The sequence below is a fragment of the Streptopelia decaocto genome (assembly GCF_964273445.1).
Source record: "Streptopelia decaocto genome assembly, chromosome: 2".
NCBI classification, from domain to species: Eukaryota; Metazoa; Chordata; class Aves; order Columbiformes; family Columbidae; genus Streptopelia; species Streptopelia decaocto.
In genome coordinates this window covers 74,327,199-74,345,805 of record NC_138655.1, presented here as the reverse complement: position 1 = coordinate 74,345,805, position 18,607 = coordinate 74,327,199, and the positions used below count along the sequence as shown (strand labels likewise).

At 45.2% G+C, this 18,607-nt stretch overlaps 1 protein-coding gene across 1 annotated transcript; it reads right to left on the bottom strand.

Annotated features, from left to right (window-relative positions):
* Positions 1–347: 347 nt before the first annotated feature.
* UBE2QL1 (ubiquitin conjugating enzyme E2 QL1) lies at positions 348–17,806 on the bottom strand. The gene is made up of 2 exons (XM_082045160.1): positions 16,307–17,806; positions 348–1,659 (listed from the first exon to the last, which is right to left on the bottom strand). Exons 1-2 carry the CDS (start codon positions 17,123–17,125, stop codon positions 1,528–1,530), a joined length of 951 nt encoding a protein of 316 aa, XP_081901286.1. The 5' UTR covers positions 17,126–17,806; the 3' UTR covers positions 348–1,527.
* Positions 17,807–18,607: the final 801 nt, after the last annotated feature.

Sequence of the window (18,607 nt, the reverse complement as noted above, 5' to 3'; positions counted from 1 at the left end):
TGTGTGAACTCCTTTGTCCTTTGTTAGTCTTTTGTTCTTCTCCAGTGTGAGTAGTTCCAATCAAACTCCAAACCCCAAAACTCTGTGTACAGTGTCCCATTGCTGTAACACAAACTGGTCAACCCTTTCAATTCGGTCTTGTGTTAGCCATATAATGGAAAGTGTTTACAAAAACACATTTTCCCCCCTCCAAATTATTCTTACAATCAATACTGTTCTGCTTTCAATTAAAATATTGGCACAATAGATATACCTATAGGGTGCCCAGAATTTCACAACAGAAAACATATTACCTTGAATACAAGAGCTGGTCAAAATGATTGAATTCCTGAGGCAACAGAAACGATACTGGTGATTTTATTCAGCATGTGTCCAATACGATCTTCCATTCGGAATCCACAATTTTAATGCTTTTCTTATACCATTCTAAACATCACCTTCAGCTTTTATGGAGTCCCTTAGAAAGGTTTTTCAATTTGTTTACCAGAAAACTTAAATCTTAATGATTAAATAATAGGACATTTATATACATCAGTGGGTTTTCTCAGATACTGGGCTCTAAGTACATACAATGTCTATTGAATGAAAATAAAAAAGAAAATTCCAGTCATGCAAATCATCTTACAAACCATGTTCCATTTGCCTTGAAAATTTTTACTCTGTACTGGCATATCATTTTAAAATTAAGCAGATAATTTTTAAGGTTGCTTTGTCCATTTCCATTCATTTGTTTTCCCATTTTGAAGAACTTACAGGCCACATGCTACTGTAGAAGGTACCAGCAGGGTAATAATGGTTCTGCTGCCACCAACCACACTGAGCCCTGGCGTGGATGCGTTTGAAAAAACCACCTAACCTTCAGCTAACTGCACTGGTTTATTTCTGAGCAGCACACCACAATATCAGCATAGATAGCACATTGTAACCTGTTGGGTGATTCCACTTAATTTATCAACACTAGGACCTTTCAGCATTTGAATTCTGGTTTCGTTTATGAATTAAAGGTCATATATAGAGCACAAATGAGGTCTAAATTTAGTCACAGCAGACCACAGTTCCACATAAAGACAAATCTTCAAGTTATGTTGACCTGCTAGGAGACGAAGATAAACAGCACAGCAAACATGTACCTGCAATGCACTGCTTCCCTATTAAATATTAACTGTTTCATTTACATTTAAATGAACTGAGCAGCAATGGATAGACTTTCCAGTACTGCTGTTTGGTGCTGCTGTCATGGAAAGAAGCTGAAGACAATGTGGGCTGTATGGGGGCAAATGACGCAATCTCAGCATCCGCTCAAGTGATTTCAATGATGACCATTCTCCAGTCTTGAAATATAATCCTACACAGCATTTTTTTTTCTCTCCCTCTGTAAACATATCTGTTCATAAATAACTTAGATGTCTCCTTGACATTCATGGTATGTAACTGAAGCTGAAGTAGAAAAGGATGGGCGGTGTACAGCACTGAGGAGATGTCACAGTACTTTTGTTCAGCATTTTTGTCAAGTGCAGGTTGCTAACATCAGCCATCAGAGACGGGTGGGGTGACCCACCCATATTTTTCATGGGTCTTCACCAAACTCTTAAATGTTGCTTCAGCTTCCTTTCGACTGAATGATTTTTTTGATTTGCCAGCTTTTCTGCAGATACGGCCCTGCACCAAACAAAAAAAAAAAAAAGAAAACCTTCATTAAACACGTGAACAGGCAGCTGGAAACCACAGCCTAACTTTTCAACGCATCAGGCCAAGAGGCATTCACTCATGGGTACCAGAAAGCGGAGTTCCCAAACTGGGCCAGACAAATGCATTATTAGAGATGACTGAAAATGATATGCAGTGAAGTAAAAAAAAAAAGACATCTGCTGGGCTATTTCTTCCCAGAGAGCCCCTGTGCTGGCAGGCTGCCCTGCCTGCAGCAACCAGCGGCTGCTGCTGTGGCTGTGCCACCCGGCTCGCTTCCCCTTCTGGGCCACGGGGACCCCTGCAAACAAACCAAGGGACCTCTGCCATAAAGCATTTGGTGGGCAGATCCTCATGCCCCGCGGCCTGGTCAAGGGTGCAGACAGGGACGGCACGGCCTGGTCAGGGGTGCAGACAGGGATGGCATGGAGCACAGCGACACGCCACAGGAACGGCACCTCAGCATGGCGGGGCCCTGCCTGGGGACAGGCAGGTTTTGTGGGTGTCCCCCTGGCCCTTTTCAGCCACAGGAGAGGAATGAGCTCCCTAACATGCCCCTGGCCTCCCCCCGGCCCAGTGTCTGTGTGTGCAGGAGAGCGGCTGCTGCAGCCGCTGCCGGGGCACCAGCTCAGGGCTGGGGGTACACAAAGAGCTTTCAAACTAATTTTCATGCCGTGCTCGTAATACAGTCTGAGGTGTGGATATCACGCAGTGGGTGACCCTGGGGAACCACCACAAAAGCGGGGAGTTTCTGAGTGCTACGTCTCAGAGCTCCCCTTGTCTCACCCCTCGCCTCCCGCTGCTCACTCAGAACGCCATGAAAAAATACATCCATCCCAGCAAACACACTCCGTTTTTCTTCTGATAATCAGACCCATGAGAAACTAATAGCTCTGGCAGTTTTTAAAGGCAGGAGCACCTTTAAACCAACCCACTTCAAACCTACCTGAAAAAAAAACCTGATCTGTTTATTATCCTTTCATGACAAGCTTGATAATAGATAAAAATATACTCATTTAAATATACTGCATCTTTATTATTTTGTAATTAAATATTACCTCTACATGCACACCAGTATATAATTTCAAATCCTTGTTTGGCAGCAGAGACATTTACTGACTTATTAATAGCTTACCTTATTTTTCACATGGGTCCATGTCAATTACCAACTAACAGAGACACAAGAAAGAAATTTAGCTGCAAATTTGTTCCACTCTACAGCAATAATACCATTTAAAATATTTATGCCTATTGGATTTGTCACAAAATAGAAGTTTATTAAAGTCACAGGTTTAATAATTTTAATAACTTTGATAAACTGCACCGGAAGCCTTTTTAAGAGTAAATGGTATTTGATGAGCAGATATCATATTACAGTGTTACAATTATTAAGAACCAAGTTACTATGTTCTCATTTTTTCATTTTTTTTTTCCTCAAAATGGTGCATCAGGCTGCATCTTTTGACTCCCGTGATTTGGAATTTAAAGCAAAAATTGTCACATGCAACAAATCATACTGAGAAAATAACCAGGTATATGGAAGGAAAAAGAAAAAAAAGGGGGAAAAAAAAAAAGTGTGTCCTCAGAGTATCAAAGTTATTTTTACAGACTAAAATGGGCAGGATTACTCTGCAGTGTGGACAAATCATTTCATTCTAGAAAGCTGTCACAGTATTGCACAGATATGCTTTTGTGTTCAGCACCACTGTTATTATAACAAAACTATGGACACACAAGATAAAAAAGCTGTTTCCTACTCCTTTTTTAATAACTCGTTTTTCTGTGCGATTTGACTTCTCTTTCAGAGTCTACCTTAACTAAAGATTAAGAATGGCCTCTAATTCCCACCTTGATTTACTCACAGACAATTTATACCCATTTGGTTTTCACAAAAATAGCTTTTTTACCTTTCGATGCTTTTCCTCGCCTTTCTCCCTAGTCGCCATTTACAGACTGGCAATGTTTTTCCTCTTTAAATACCCCTTGATAGACTAAACAGCGAGACACCCTTGCCATCCGCATACTAATTTGGTAATTAATATTTCCCAAATAAGGATGATCTGAATGGTACTCAATTTAACCCTGCTAGTAAATTTTCTTAAAAATTATTCATTTTTAGTTTTGAAAAAGGAATACTTACATAAAACTGAGTAACATTTTTAAAATCTCACTGACTAATTATCTTACATATGTTTGCTCTTACAAAATACGTTTTGTATTTTCTTCCTAATCTGAGCTTTTGTTGGAAGCATGCTTAGAGAAACATAGGGAAAGATAAAGCAAAGTGCAATAGAAGATGAAGTCAGCACAAGATATGCTGTCCTCAAAATGTCACCAATTAAATACTTTTGAAAGTAAATATAAACTTACTCCACTACTTAATTTCTGGATTGTCTATTTCCCATGTCTTGTTTTATACATATGTTTTTTTAATCACTTAAGGCTCTGATACCTTTCTGAATTGTGTGATACCTTTGTGAATTGTGATCCATGCCTTCTGCAGCTTTATCCAAGTATTAATAACAATCTATACATAGAAATAGGGCCTTTGCATTGAGAACAGCTACCACTCCTGTTCAGTGTCAGCTACTTACTGCTTTCAAACAGGGATAATAAGAATTCTTTGGTGTTGCCATAACGTGGTGAATATCATCACATCATCTTAAATGTTACTGGAGCCACAACAGATCAAATGAGCATCGTCCCATGAGTTTATTCTCGTACTTCTTTGTTATTAAAGTATCACCAGATCCACTTCTAAAATGCATTCTGGTACCATATGCAGGTTCTACGTAAACTGCATCATCAAAGACCAGATAATTGTACCCCACTGTAGTCCATGCATTTCTATGTTTATACAGAAACTATGGGTGGCATGGTCAGCACTGTCTCTTATTAACTAATATCCTGCCAGGTGTTTATAATTTCGATAAAATTTAACCTCCTGGACTGAAAGTTTCCCTTTTCCGTGCCTCAAGTAAATCTGAGGTAAAAAGAAAGAAGGGTGGAATTTCAATCAACGCACTCAAGATGCTTTTGTGTCTATACTTGAGTCGTATCTACTGTCTTAATGATTTTTACCTTTTTGGAATTCCCACAAAACTCTTCCCAAGTTTAACTAAAAAATGGCATTTTGCAAGCAACTATAAAAGAAAGTGTCAAACATTTTAACAAGCACTGTTACCAGTTCTCACTACAGTTTATTTTCAGATTGCATGCTACTTAAACATGCAGTAATTTTAACTCTGGTCAGGAGACTACGAGCTACTGCATTCTGTAAGGATAAATATGGTAAATACAGTATGCAAATAGAGTGCTGGCCATAGCTCAACTGTGCACAACTGCATCTGCACCAACCTCTAAACCACGCACGTCAGCACTGCCGTGGTAAGGAATACAAGTCATTTGCACAGCCAGTGTTTTGGTGTGTCCAGCACCGAATCAATAGAAGATATCAAACCAATATCTGAACAAGATCAAAACATTCCACAGAAGATTAAAAACAACAGAGAAAACCCAATAAAGCCTTTCATAAAGATATTACTGTCGACTTTAGCTCTGAGAAGTCATACCGAGAGCTCACTGCAATACTTTCAAACACTCGCAGAGTGCTTTTCATAAAGAGATGACTGAAAACCTAATTAAAACAAAAAGCTGGAGAGAACATTTCAGATTTTGCCATCTGCTGTGACTTCACGTACTTATCAAGATATAACTTTACCAAGCTAGAAACACAGGAAAGGTGAAAGCAATGCCACGACATCCAACTGTTTTGCGCAGCCACGCTGAAATGCAGGGGGACACGGGCTGCGCTCGGCCTGCACCCCACTTGTGCCCCTGTGGCAGGCAATTGCATGCTACTCATCGGTTAATCAAACTAATGAGTTTGAACAAACACCCGATAAGGATCCAGTCTACAACCCTGATAACTGCTAGGAGAAGGGCCTCCTGGAGCAGTCTGCTGTGGGGTGGCCTCCTCAGGAAACCTGGCCTTACTTGGGACTGCTCCCTGCCACCACATCCAGCAAAAGACCCAAAGTAAATCTCGCATGTGATCGGCACCCAAATTGACAGGCCACTCTGGGCAAATCTGGGAGCTTTTCTGCTTCTCAGTGATGCCGCAGTGGTCTCCATGTTCTTCCACAATCATGAATGCGTTTGCATGTCCTCCCATCAAGAGCGCTATGTGACACTGAGGCACATCCTCAAAAACATTAAACTCAACATCTAGTAGCTCTTTAAAGTCCTTCAATATCATTATCAGCAATGTGCCATATCTTTTCTTCCCCGACAACCCCGTAACATGAAGTGGTCCGAAGGCAGAGTTAAGTCACACACAGAGATACCAAATATGAAGCCTGAAGCTCTTTAGCCCTGTAATCCCATGACAACCATGAATCTGCCCACGTCTGGCCCGTGTGTTATGAAAAACAGTCCTGACATTTCTCCTGGTACTTCCAGAATCAGTATGGCCTCAAGCAGATTTCTCTGGCGGTGATGAACGGATTTATCTCCCTTGTCATACCAGCTACAGTAGGTCCTAGACCAAAACCCAACAGTTCTGGCATAGCACATAGCGTCAGGTGTGCTTGTGGGCTGTACCTGGGAGGACAGATCTACATAATGGTGGCCGGCCCTTCACAGGATCATACAGTCACCAATTACTGGCTGGAAGAGATCTATGTAGGTCTCCAAGTCCAATTCAGATACTTGGAGCTGAACTGCCAACACAGGTCAGCCATGGCACTGCATAGCCAGGTCCTGAATCCTTCAAGATTGTGCTTGGTTCTCTCTTGATCAAAGCCCCTGTGTTACTAGGTCCTACATTTTCAGAGATTTATTGCATGCAGTCATCAGCCCTTACAGGACTGAGGTTGTTCTGGAAACAGCCTAAGGCCCTGCACTACAGGTCCCTGTGATGCCACAGCAAAACCTTCCGGCACATCCAGACTTTTTTTCCTGGCCTGATTAACAAAAGGTTGTATTCATTGTAAACAGTACACAGCTAATAGAAGCAGGCAAGCCTTCGGGTTGTTAGCACTGGTCTTAATGCAAACTCTTCGGCCCTGCGTTCCTTTCATTAATCCTGGATATGCAAATATCTCAAGGTTGGTCTTCCAAAGGCAAATCATACCTGGCTTCCTTGCATGGGGCTAAACGTGGCCCATCAGTTAAGCCAGCACAAGGGTGCATGGGCACGATTTAATTTTCTCCACCTCTTAAGAGATCTCTACAGCAGGCTCTAGTAACCCACTTCTAGGTAAACGTCAAGCGGCGGAAAACAAGCAAGAGGTTTAGAGAGGTAAACAAAAGACTGTAAGAAGTTACTGTGCCACCCACTGCATCTGTGGTGACCCCTCCAAGGACAGGAAGGAGACCCACAAGGATATACCCGTTCTCCAAGTCTGTTGTCCCAGGCTTCTCCATGGATGATGCAAAACCTGTGGATTTTCTAAGAGGTGGAGCACACTATGAGTCTCCAGTACATAACGTGTTCCACTAATGTGCCAGTGACTAATGGCTTTGGGCCCCAACTGTTCCAAGCTGCATACTATGCAAACATACTCAAATATTTTCTGATAAATAAGAGCAGTACAGTGCTTAAGCCTGAACCAGTCTTATTCTAGAATATTTAAACATGTTTTCAGAGAAAAATATTTCCACTGGCTTTAGGGAAGCATTCAAAAGTATAGCAACGCTGAAGTGAGCTACTGTCATGCTCTCAGTGCAATGATTGCAATATGTCACATCATTGCTAGAGTGCAATATACACAGTCTCTCCTCCCAGTTACATGGTTTGTAATTTTTTCCTTCAAGGAGTGATGAGGCAGAGTTAATCAACCATGCCTCAAAACTGCACAGAATCTATATTGCACTATATGTAATTATTAGCTATAGCTAAAAGAAAGCAGTATAGAAAATTCTGCAGACAATTACTGTTAATGTTGCAGCATAAGTTAATTAAAAATAGGATGTTTTCCTGCAAATGTGTTATTTCTGAAGCAATATTTCCACGCCTTTTTTGGTCTCCTTTTTAAGAATAATCTATACAAAGAAGGGAAAACCCACCAAGTTCTGGCTTTAAAGCGTCCTGTAAATTGTTCCTTCTGGGAGTGTGACTGTTCTTTGTCCAGGAAAAAGAAATCTAAGTTCCAGCTGAGTAATTACTAACACTCACTTGTCTGTGTTCAGCCTGGTGCAAATAGCTCTTAATCGATACGAACACTTAGAGTCCCAATCCCTGTTTGACAGCCACTGAGCAGTGTGCTGCTCTTCCTCACCTTTCCCTTTTTTTTTGACAGCTGACCACATTCTTGGAAGGTGCCTCTAGGACCTCCAGGGCCGAAGGTGCCACCTTACAACATGGTGGGCTTCCATCAAAAGAGATAGTCCCTGTCCCCTGCCATCAAACAGGCACCTGCTAGTCTAGATGACGAAGGGTTGTTTTCTCTGTTAGTCTTCTGCCGAGTTCCCTGGACTCCCTCTCTGTGGAACAGCAGAGTTACTGAGGGTAAGTCCAGGTTAAAAGGCTGGGAGCAAGACAGCCCCTCTTTGCATCAGCCCACGGATCCTCCACATCAGGAACCTGACATTACCCAAGTTAAACACAGCCACGGGTGTAAACCCAACCATGGCAAAGCAAATCATTCTTTGTGACAGGTTCTTAAAACAAAGGAGCTACAGCCCAGACACCAGTGTTTATCTCCACATTTCCCAAAGTTCCACCATGCTAAAAAAATCAAACCAAAACAAACAGGAGTAAAAAGCAGACTACCTCTAGGAACATTTAATTGAGTTATGGCCAAATTCAGTAAGATTAGAGTCACAAACCGATGAGCTTTTTTCCCCTGCTATTTACACAAATGTGTCAGTCTCTTCACTATGACATGCTTCATACTGATGCACATGGACACCTACTCATAGAACACCCACTTCTGAGTCCTTTAAGTACATGTCCTCAAATGACCTTTGGAAAGGTTATCTGTACTTTACAGGTGGGAAAGAGGAATATAGTGAAGTTGTATGACTTGCCCATGACTGCACCTGAAGTCAGTGCCAAAACCTGAAGGCTAAACTCAGATGACTTGTCCTCAGCCTAAGTGCTCTAACTGTGAAATAACCTCCCCTCCAATAATTACAGAACACTTCAATACGATGTATATTTCAATAGAAATAATATGGACAAATTTGTAGAAAATTTGACATTTACAGAAATTCACAGAAAAATTTAAAAATCAGTAACAAATTTCCTCTTCTTTGTGATGTTTCAGTTTTTTTAATGGGCATATATTATGGAAATAAGCCTTACTTCTTACTGCATCTGGGGAGTTCTTACCATTTGTAAGGCAAACCCAGAAACAGGAGAAATATCTAGTCATTCCACAGCTCATAAAGCTTGGCTATGAGAAGCATCTGAGCTCCAGGACATTTCATAATGCAGGCTTACTCCTCCTTCCTCAGATTTACTTTCACTCGTCTTTGAATACAGATTTGGGACTGTGACTGATTTGTAACTCTATGAAGGAGTCACTGCAGAAGTTCCAGGGGTTCTGGAGAGCCTGCACAGAAGAGGATTAAATCAATGACGATCATCAGTTTCAACAACATGCACAAAATCATGAAGCAGATAAAAATGTCTTAAGTGTGGTGCCCAGTTACCTGTTCCATGCAGGCCAATAAGGACTGCAAATTCATTTTCATCAAAGGACATCTACGTTTCTCCCTGGCTTATGCTCTTCCAGTTCCCAATGCAGCGCTAGTTTGTTTCACTGGCAGCTGGGTTAGGTAACAGAACCATCACCTTCCCGTGCAGCTTGTCTGGCAACTTCCAGGATCTACCCAATTGCCACCATTTCCAGCCAAATACTAATGTTGTGGGGTGCTCAGCATCCTTTAGCAATGACTTTGTGAAGCAGGACTGAAGCAGGTGTCAGACCAGCCCCAGGCCACATGCTTTAAAAAAAATACTATGAGATTTAACAGAAACTTGTTATTCCATTTACGAGTGAGACAACCAGATCCTGCGCACGTTAAATTTAACATATACTTTGAGCCATTCAGACAGCATAATCACTGCAGTCCCTGCAGTTCTCACTGTTTAACCACAGAGTAATTGCACCTGGCAATCCTTCCATCCTCCCATCTTCCTTCGTGCCTCATGTCAGCGTTACCTTTTCTGACAGCTACAGGAGAAGATAATTTGTAAACTGGAGGCTGCATGTGAAAGACTGAATATGCCAATATTGTCTCTCATCAGCCCAAAGGAGCTTAGATGGGAAAAAGAAATGCAGCTAATATTACCTTACTTAACCAATGCCCCACTTTGTGAGAGCAGATGCCCCACTTGGGGGACGTGCCTTGGATCACACCTCGCAATAAGACTCCCATGATACGAGGATCAGAATTACTTAGATACAGAAGTGTCTGGTCATGCATGGAAATCCCTGGGCATTGTGTAGATGCCAGGAAATCTGCATATTTTAAAGGCTAGTCTGTATAAGGAAGAGTAAATCTTCCTCACAATAGAAAGTGGGTCATCTAGGTTACTCCCCCAGGAGGACATGTCACCCCTTGGGACTAAGCTTTTTGCATCTGAAAAAATACAGTTCTTCAACAAAGTGTCTGACAAAACACCCAAATGCTCTACAGTTCTCTCTACCTGAACACTTTCACTGAAGAAAACGAGGACTTCTTTCATAAATCAGGGAAGAAGAATCTTGCTCTTTGAGCAAATTCAATTTTCCTATGATCCAAAGCAGCAATTCTTTTAAATTCTTATTTAGGAAATCAGTCAAGTATTGCCAGGAAGAATTAGTTCTTCCTGCCATAAAAGCATGTTTTAAAATAAGCAGTTTGTTTCAATTTAGTGATTTAACTTATTTGATGACTATTCTAACACTAAGCATAATAGCTGAAAATATTTTAAAATTTTCCTTTTTATGCTTTGAAGGGGTAAAATGGAGATTATGATCCCCCTGCTTTTTAAAAGAGCCTCCTAATTCAATGAGCTGGCATCCCTGTCTTCATTCCTTTCAGCAGAATATATTTGCATAATAATAGTGGATAGTCAGAACAGCAATATATCAGAGTACACATGAACAATGTTTTTTCCAGCCCATTCATCAGTCCCAGCATCTCAACATAGAAAATGTATGTGCTCCCACTTAAACTTCAGCTTGAAAATCCTGGGTTTCTCAATCACAATAAAAGAGAAATCTTATAAGGCAAATATATATGATTTTTGTCTGCAGCTAAACAATATTCGTTACCTCTTTGGCCCAGCATTTGTACCTTTCATGGGGAACAAGCCACATAATACATTCTTTGTCTCATCTGTAATCTTTGTATATGAGATGACGTGTTTTTCAACCATGGACCTAAAGTAACATTTCTTCCCTTTATGGTAACTGGCATCATTTGCTCAGGCAACTAATCGAAAGCAAAAAGCAAGCCCGTTTTATTTTTTCAAGGCCCAAATACGATACAATGGCCCCAAATAATTCACAGACCACAGTGTTCTCTATATATTTCTGCAGTCTTTGAGATTAGGTGGTTTATTCATGGCTACAGTCCTCAAACCCATCATCTGGAGTACGAAAACCCATGGATTTGCAATTAATTTCTGCTATACGTATTTGAAAGACCTGGAGTCTGCTGACCTCCTGGACGCCACACAAATCCCATCTGCTCACTCATACTTTTGTTTGAAAGGATGAAGAAGGAGTAATTTAGACTATGATTAACTGCTACCTTCTGTATCTGTTTTTCATAAAATAAGCCAATTTCTTCTGTTTCAATCTGGTAGAAGTCAGCACATACCTCTTGAAGCAAACTAATGGGATTCCACTGAGGTATTTCTAATATTACAATAGGAGGGATGAAAGTGCTATATACCAGCAACTTTTACTTGAATTCAGGAAATTTTCCTGTAGAAAATGAAACCTTAATTACACGTTATATTTTGGTTTGGATTTAGATCATTATATAGAAGCCCAGGACAGCAAGAGTACTCGTAACTACGGGTTCCTCATTCCTATTTTATTACGTCCTGACAAAATTTTTATGCTCCTTCTATTCACTGGAGGAGTAAGGGAGTATTCTCCTCAAAATGAAGAACTTTTTCCGTGACATAATCTGCAGAGTCGGCATTTACCTGCCTTTGGCTGGCAGTCCTGTCTCAGCCTCCACGGAGAGACTGAGGGACTCACAAAAAGGAGGACAATGCTGCTACTGGTCAACACTATTGCAAGCTAAAACCCAAAGTCCCTGAGGCATCGCGTGCAGTTGTATTAGTTGTTCTCAAAAAATATATATATAAATTAATAAATTAAATAAATAAATAAGTAAAAATTCCTGATGCATTATTTGGACATTGGCACACATAGCTTTGTCCTCTCTTAAACACCTCCCAAAACAGCACCAAATTGTTAGTCTCTGGTGATAAACGACACATCTGTTACAGGACGCAAAATCCTCTTTCGCTTTTGGATAGAGCTTGCTCCTTTCCATTTGGGACCACATCATCCACTGTGTTTTTGGACGACGGAGACGGCTCCTCCCTGACACAAGGGCACAGGCCCCAGCCATGTGCGTCCCTCGGGAGAGCCACGATGGACCCCCCGCTGTTCCATCGCACTCCTACCACCCATGCTGTGCCCCATTCCTTCCTTCCTTCAGTTATTAACATTTTAAAATCTCTGCCTCTTAATTTATCAATAAGCCCTTTTAACGGGTGCTGCTCAGAGGGAATAATGCTCAGCGGGCCACTCCCACATATTGGATAGACAGACAGACATGGTACGTTCTGTCTAGACAAGCACGTCGAGCAGTTGCCTCCAGGAGAACAAACAACGGGTATTTACATTATTTCGTTAGCATCACCCCACCTCCTTGGCTGGCACCCCAAATCACGGCTACCATTTCTCCAGCGTGGCAGGGCCAAGCTTTCCCCCGTGATGATGGGAGCCAGCGACCAGCTGATTGTGCAGGAAGCAAGTACAAAGTCATCTCCTTAAAACCAAGGCTACAGCTGAGTTAAGAAGAACACCAAGCTTTTTTTAAAATAAGATTTTGGATCCCAGACAGATAAACAGTCTTGGGCCTTTGATGTACTGAGAGTTCCCCTCAAGATACTGAGTAGAGCTGTGTGAATAATTGATTTTCTCAGCTGAACAGCTGAAGCAACCAACCAAACAAACCCCAACTTGTTTGCTAATTAACATTTTTTTCTTGAAAACGGGGGAAAAAAAAAAACAACAAAACAACACCACATAGATTGGGACTGTTGAATTGTTTAATTCAAACACAATTTGCCTCTCTTCCATTTTAAACTTAAAAATATCTAAAAACGCAATACCAGATTTGACCTAGGAAGCAAGGGTATGCATCCCATAAGGTAAGATATCTCTTAGGCAAGGTCACCTGAGGCCTGCTTGGTGAAATCTGGAGAAACAGCCATCCTGCTTTGAAACCCAGCCCCCAGCAGGCATGCTTCGGTTTGGGAACCTGGGCCCAGGTTTCCCTGCATACAAGGGCAATGCTGAAAAGTAACAGAAATGTGCTACCTCTTGACTTCTGTGTTGCACACTCATGTCACCTTACAGACGTAACTCCCGAGTCAAATGTTTTACCTGCGAGATGTCAGAATGACTCCTCTCCATTTTTCTTTTATTCTGCTAAAAGGTCTGTCAAATTCATTTTTAAAAAATATGAATTTGTCAAGAATCTTGACTGCCTGAGAATGTATTTTCCGTGTTAGTCTGCTTTTTGATCACTTTGTCATAAAAATGAAGGTTATATATATATTCACAGGTTACTATTAGCTCTGACAAAACAGACCAAGAAGCGCCACGTTCCCCTCTGAAGAACTGGCAGAGAACGGCAGCGTCACAGTTCGCCCGGCAAAACGGGACCGATGAGAAACACTGAATGAAATCAGCCGCCTCGGTTTTACCACTGGAGTTGCCAAAAGGAGGCACGTACGCTGGCGGGACGCTCGGTCCTGCCCACCCCGGCGCCCACACCAGCCAGGCGCTCCCTCCCGGGTGCGTCACAGCCTCCAGGACTCACAGTGATGTCACGGTAAATCACGGCGCTGCGAACCAGCGACATTTCTCTGGAAGCCCCCGAATACCCGCCGGCAGCGCCAGGTCTCCCTCTCGGCATCACGGCTGCTGCCATTTGCTCGTGTTTTGAGGCGGTGGAGAACCAACCTCACCCTTCCAGCCTTTCTGATTAATAGCAAGCATGCTGAATATTTCATGCTACTGCAGAGTGCAGGCTGCTTACAGGAATTAGACAATTAACCTGGTGCAAGCCATCACTGTTTAGGACAGCTCCTTGCAGGCATCGAGAGGACCCACAGCACGGCAAGAGCTACCCAAAACCAGCCCTGCAGCTCCGGGAAATGTGGCGCCTCAGCTCTCAATGCTCCAGTGGCTCTATTCCCATTAAAAAAAAAAAAAAAAATACAGCCAAAAGTAGATTACCTGTAAACTGAAAAATGAAACTGGGATAGGGGAGTGCCAGTTGTATTTTGAGCTCTATTATGCAATGGAGTTGAGATTACATAACGAGGGGAGTGCGATTACAGAAACGTGGCTCCCGTGACACAGAGCCCGGCCGGGATGACAGACTGGCAACCCACCACAGGCTACACCTCTGTAACCCAGAAACTGAATTTATTGTCATATTACCTATTAACCTTTCCATTTGGAATGAATGATCTAAGACCCTGAAATGTGCACATTACACCTACTTAACTACTAAATTACTGGAAGCAATTTAGTTCTGCCTTTTTTTTTTTTTTTTTTAATCCCACACGCATTCTCTTTTTCTATAATAAACTTTGTAAACTTCTGGAAGACTTTTATTGAAACTCTTGCATTTTTAATGTGTTTACTAATGATGCACACATAAACATCCTCTGTTATCAGAAATTACTACTGCTTTCTGGAAATCTCTTAAGTGGTTTAGGGAAGAAAATTGTCCGATTATCTAGCTTAATATTTATTACTAGTAAAACAATTTAGTGCTTTTCTTCACTGAGCCATTTTATGATTGCAGTAAATCTTAATTTAACCATTTTACATTCAACATTCAATACTACAGAAAGATGCTTAATTATTATTATAAAAAGAAAGAATTTATCGTTGCCCTTCTAAACTCTTGTTTAAAATAATAAAAAGCATGGTCTCTATACAAAGAGGTGGGTCAACAAATAGTCAGAAGTGGTAAGAGTAGCTATAGAACTTCAACATAACCCAGGCTCAATGTAAATTAAGGCGCTCTTTTTCTGGTAGATGTTTTTCATATTCCAAGGTGACCTCAGAAATTTGACCTCTTCAAAGGAAGTGCAGAGAAAAATACTGACTAAAAAAAGGAGCAGCAGGCCCAAACCAAACAGAGAGAAAGGAGGAAAAGCCACTTACAGAAGAGTCCATTAAATAATCAAAGTTAATTTTCAGTCTTAAGAGAAACCAAGCTTTTACTTCTGCTCATGCAAGCAGTTCCATAGAGGCAAACAGGAATAACCTCATTTTTAAGCAAATGAAAAATATGGTATTATTTAGTCTTCCCCCCTCCCCTTGCCAAGATATGAATTTAAGAAGTTACTTAGCATCATTTACTGACAGATGTGCATGTCCCTGTGGTTCAAGGGCATTATCGAAGTGAACAGGAAAATCACCCTGTCACAGCCATGTCAATATTGCCCACTACAATCACCATAAAGGACTGGCCATGAGTTCCACCAGCAACATGTACCCATTTATTAAAAATGACCTATAAAATACTTCTAAGCATATTCTGCAGAGGAGAAAGAAAAAAAAAAAAAAGAAGTAAAAAATGCATTCAGCTCAGACGAGATCCTCTGCCCCGGGAGCCAGGCAGCTCCTCCAGAGGGGAGAGCTGGCAGGAACCATCCTGCTGCTGTACCTGCAATACGGGCCTGAAATTACTTGTTCCTTTCAAGCAGGGAGATTTTAAACTGGCACAACTTTGTCAGCAGCTCAGGCTGCAATTCCAGATGTGACCCCACGCCACACCTCTGTCCTGTGTGCCAAGACCCAAAGCTGGGAGCATGGGGGTCGCCTCTTCTCCCCCGAGGGATGCTATGCAGGACAGCACCAGACAAAGACCTGGGGGCTGCAGCTCCAGCATCTCGCCCTACGCCAGCAGCAGACCAGCAAGTATGGCTGACTAGCTGGTGAAGGGCAGGAGGCAGAGGACTCGAATCCCAAACCTGACTGGAACGTGAAGATGCCCTTTGGCTGTGGGGCAACAGGCACGACGTCTGGGTGCCACATGCAGAAGAGCCAAGCACTGGGACAAAAGACACGCGGGAGGACACGATGGACGCATGTGCTCCTTGCCCCTCCGGGCTGCCTCATACCTCTTTTGCACCTGCCTGAGAAGGGACCTCAAAGTATAACACACGTGTCCCCGCCTCCTTCCCACCAGTGATGCCAGCTCCTCGGGGGACACCTGTCACACAGGCCTGGTCAAGGTCAGCCACAGGCATGGCGTGACCCATCGCCCTTTGGGGTTCCGATCCCAACACGTGCACAGACACACCCCCCCTGCCACACGCACGCAGAGTGCGAGCCCGAGGACCCCCTACCTGCCCCTTGACCAAGCTGGCCGCAAACTGCCTCATGACAGCCTCCACGGTGTAGGCGCTGGACCAGCCGCGGGGGGTGAGCAGCTCCATGCAGATGGCTCCGCCGTCGAGGACGTAGCCGTTCTCCAGGCGGGGGCTAAGCACCCTCATGAAAGGCGGCGAGAAGGGGAAGTTGTCGGGGAAGGTGAGGTTGAGCAGGATGTACTCCGTGTTGGTCTCCTTCATGTCCTGCCACAGCACCGAGTCCTTGTCCACCTGGTGCAGCTTCACGTTCCAGTCGAAGAGGCTCTCGTCCACCAGCTCCACCGAGATGAAGCGGTCGCTGAGCCGCGCGATGTCCTGCAGCTCCTTCATCAGCCGCCGGGTCCGCACCTGCGTGCAGTGCTGCTGCCGGCCCGCGGGCGCCAGCGGCCCCGACCCCGACGGCAGCGGCACCAGCGGCGCCGGCCCCGACCCGCACCCGGAGCCGGCACCGGGGCCAGGCCGCTGCGCCGCCTCTTTGCCGGCGCCGGGCTCCCTGGCCGCCTCCCGCGGCTTCTCCCTGCCGCCGCCTGACCGCGGCTGCGGGGGCTGCTTGGCGAACTCCGGCGCCTTCTTGTTCTTGTGGCCCCCGGGGCTGCTCTCGCTGCTGCTGCTGCTGCAGCCGCCGCCGCCACCGGGGGGGCCCTGCGGCTGCGGCTTGTTGCTGCTGTTCTTCTGGTTGCCCCTGCCTCTGAGCGAGGAGCCCTGCTGGCTGCTGCTGCGGTGGTGGTGCTTGGGGTCCTCCGTGTCCCGGTTGTGCAGCCGGATCAGCCCGATCTTCCGCAGCAGAGTGGCCATGTTGTACACGGCTCTGCTCTCCCTCTCGCCTTTATGGCTTGGTGAGGTATTATTATTAATTTAAAGCCCTGTTTGCGGGCGACGCGGGGTGCACTGGGCGGGCGGCGAAGCCCCTTTCCCGCCGGTCTGGGCGCACGGGGCGCGGGCGGCGGGAAGAGAAAGGCGGCGGTGCTGCCGCGGGGAGGGTGCGCGGCTGCCGGCCGCCGCTCAAACGCCTCCCCTCGCTAAGGCTGCTGCGGGCAGCATTGCAGCAGTGGGGCTGCTCCCGGGGACATCACGGCTCCGCTGCTGTGGCCATGATCCGTGAAAAAAAAAAAAAAAAAAAAGAAAAAGAAAAAGAAAAAAAAGGAAGAACAAAACCCAAACCACCCGCAAGGGAGAGCCCTCCACCCCCCTTACGCACAGCGGGCGAAATCGCCTGCGCTGCAGATGCCTTCCCCCAGCACCTTCGGCTCGCACTGGGCCGAGCCAATCCCGGCCGGCTCCCCCGCGGGCCGGTCCCCGCGCCGCGCCGGGCGCCTCCCCCCGGGGCGGGGGGGACAAGCCGGCAGGGGCGGCCCCTGCGCCCGCGCTCTCCCGCAGCGGCGGAGCCGCGCTCCGGCCCTTTGTTCGGCGCCGCCCGGCTCCCGGGAGGGGAGAGGGGCCGCTCGGGGCGCCCCTGCCGCAGCCCCCGCCGCGCCGCGCACCCCGCGCTGCCTGCGCGCCTTGCGGCACCGCCGCTGCGGGCCTCGGCGGGCGGGGGCGGGGCGGCGGCCGGCAGGCGGCGGGAGCCCGTCCCGCAGCGCCGTCCCGCTCAGCTCCGCTCCGCCCCGCGCTGCGGCAGCGCGGGCAACGCGGGCGCGGCCCTGGCGGCGGAGCGGGGTGGGGGCGGTGGCGGCGGCACCCGCGGGTGGCGGGTTGGTGCGCCGAGAGACCGCCTCGGGAGAGACCCACGGGTGTGTATTGCACACCTACACGTGTGTGTGCGTGTGTCATCGCTCACACGGCAAGAAAATTATATACCGTCATACTTCAGAGTTTAGCGCACATTTATGTAGTATGTATGCATCTGGAATATTGTGTCCAGTTCTGGGCCCCTCAGTTCCAGAAGGACAAGGAACTGCTGGAGAGAGTCCAGCGCAGGGCAACGAAGATGATGAAGGGAGTGGAGCATCTCCCTTATGAGGAATGGCTGAGGGAGCTGGGGCTCTTTAGCTTGGAGAAGAGACTGAGGGGTCATCTCATTCATGTTTATAAATATATAAAGGGTGAATGTCACGAGGATGGAGCCAGGCTCTTCTCAGTGACAACAAACGATAGGACAAGGAGCAACGGGTACAAACTGGAACACAAGAGGTTCCACTTAAATTTGAGAAGAAACTTCTCAATGAGGGTGACAGAACACTGGAACAGGCTGCCCAGGGGGGTTGTGGAGTGTCCTTCTCTGGAGACATTCAAAACCCACCTGGACGCCTTCCTGTGTAACCTCATCTAAGTTCCTGC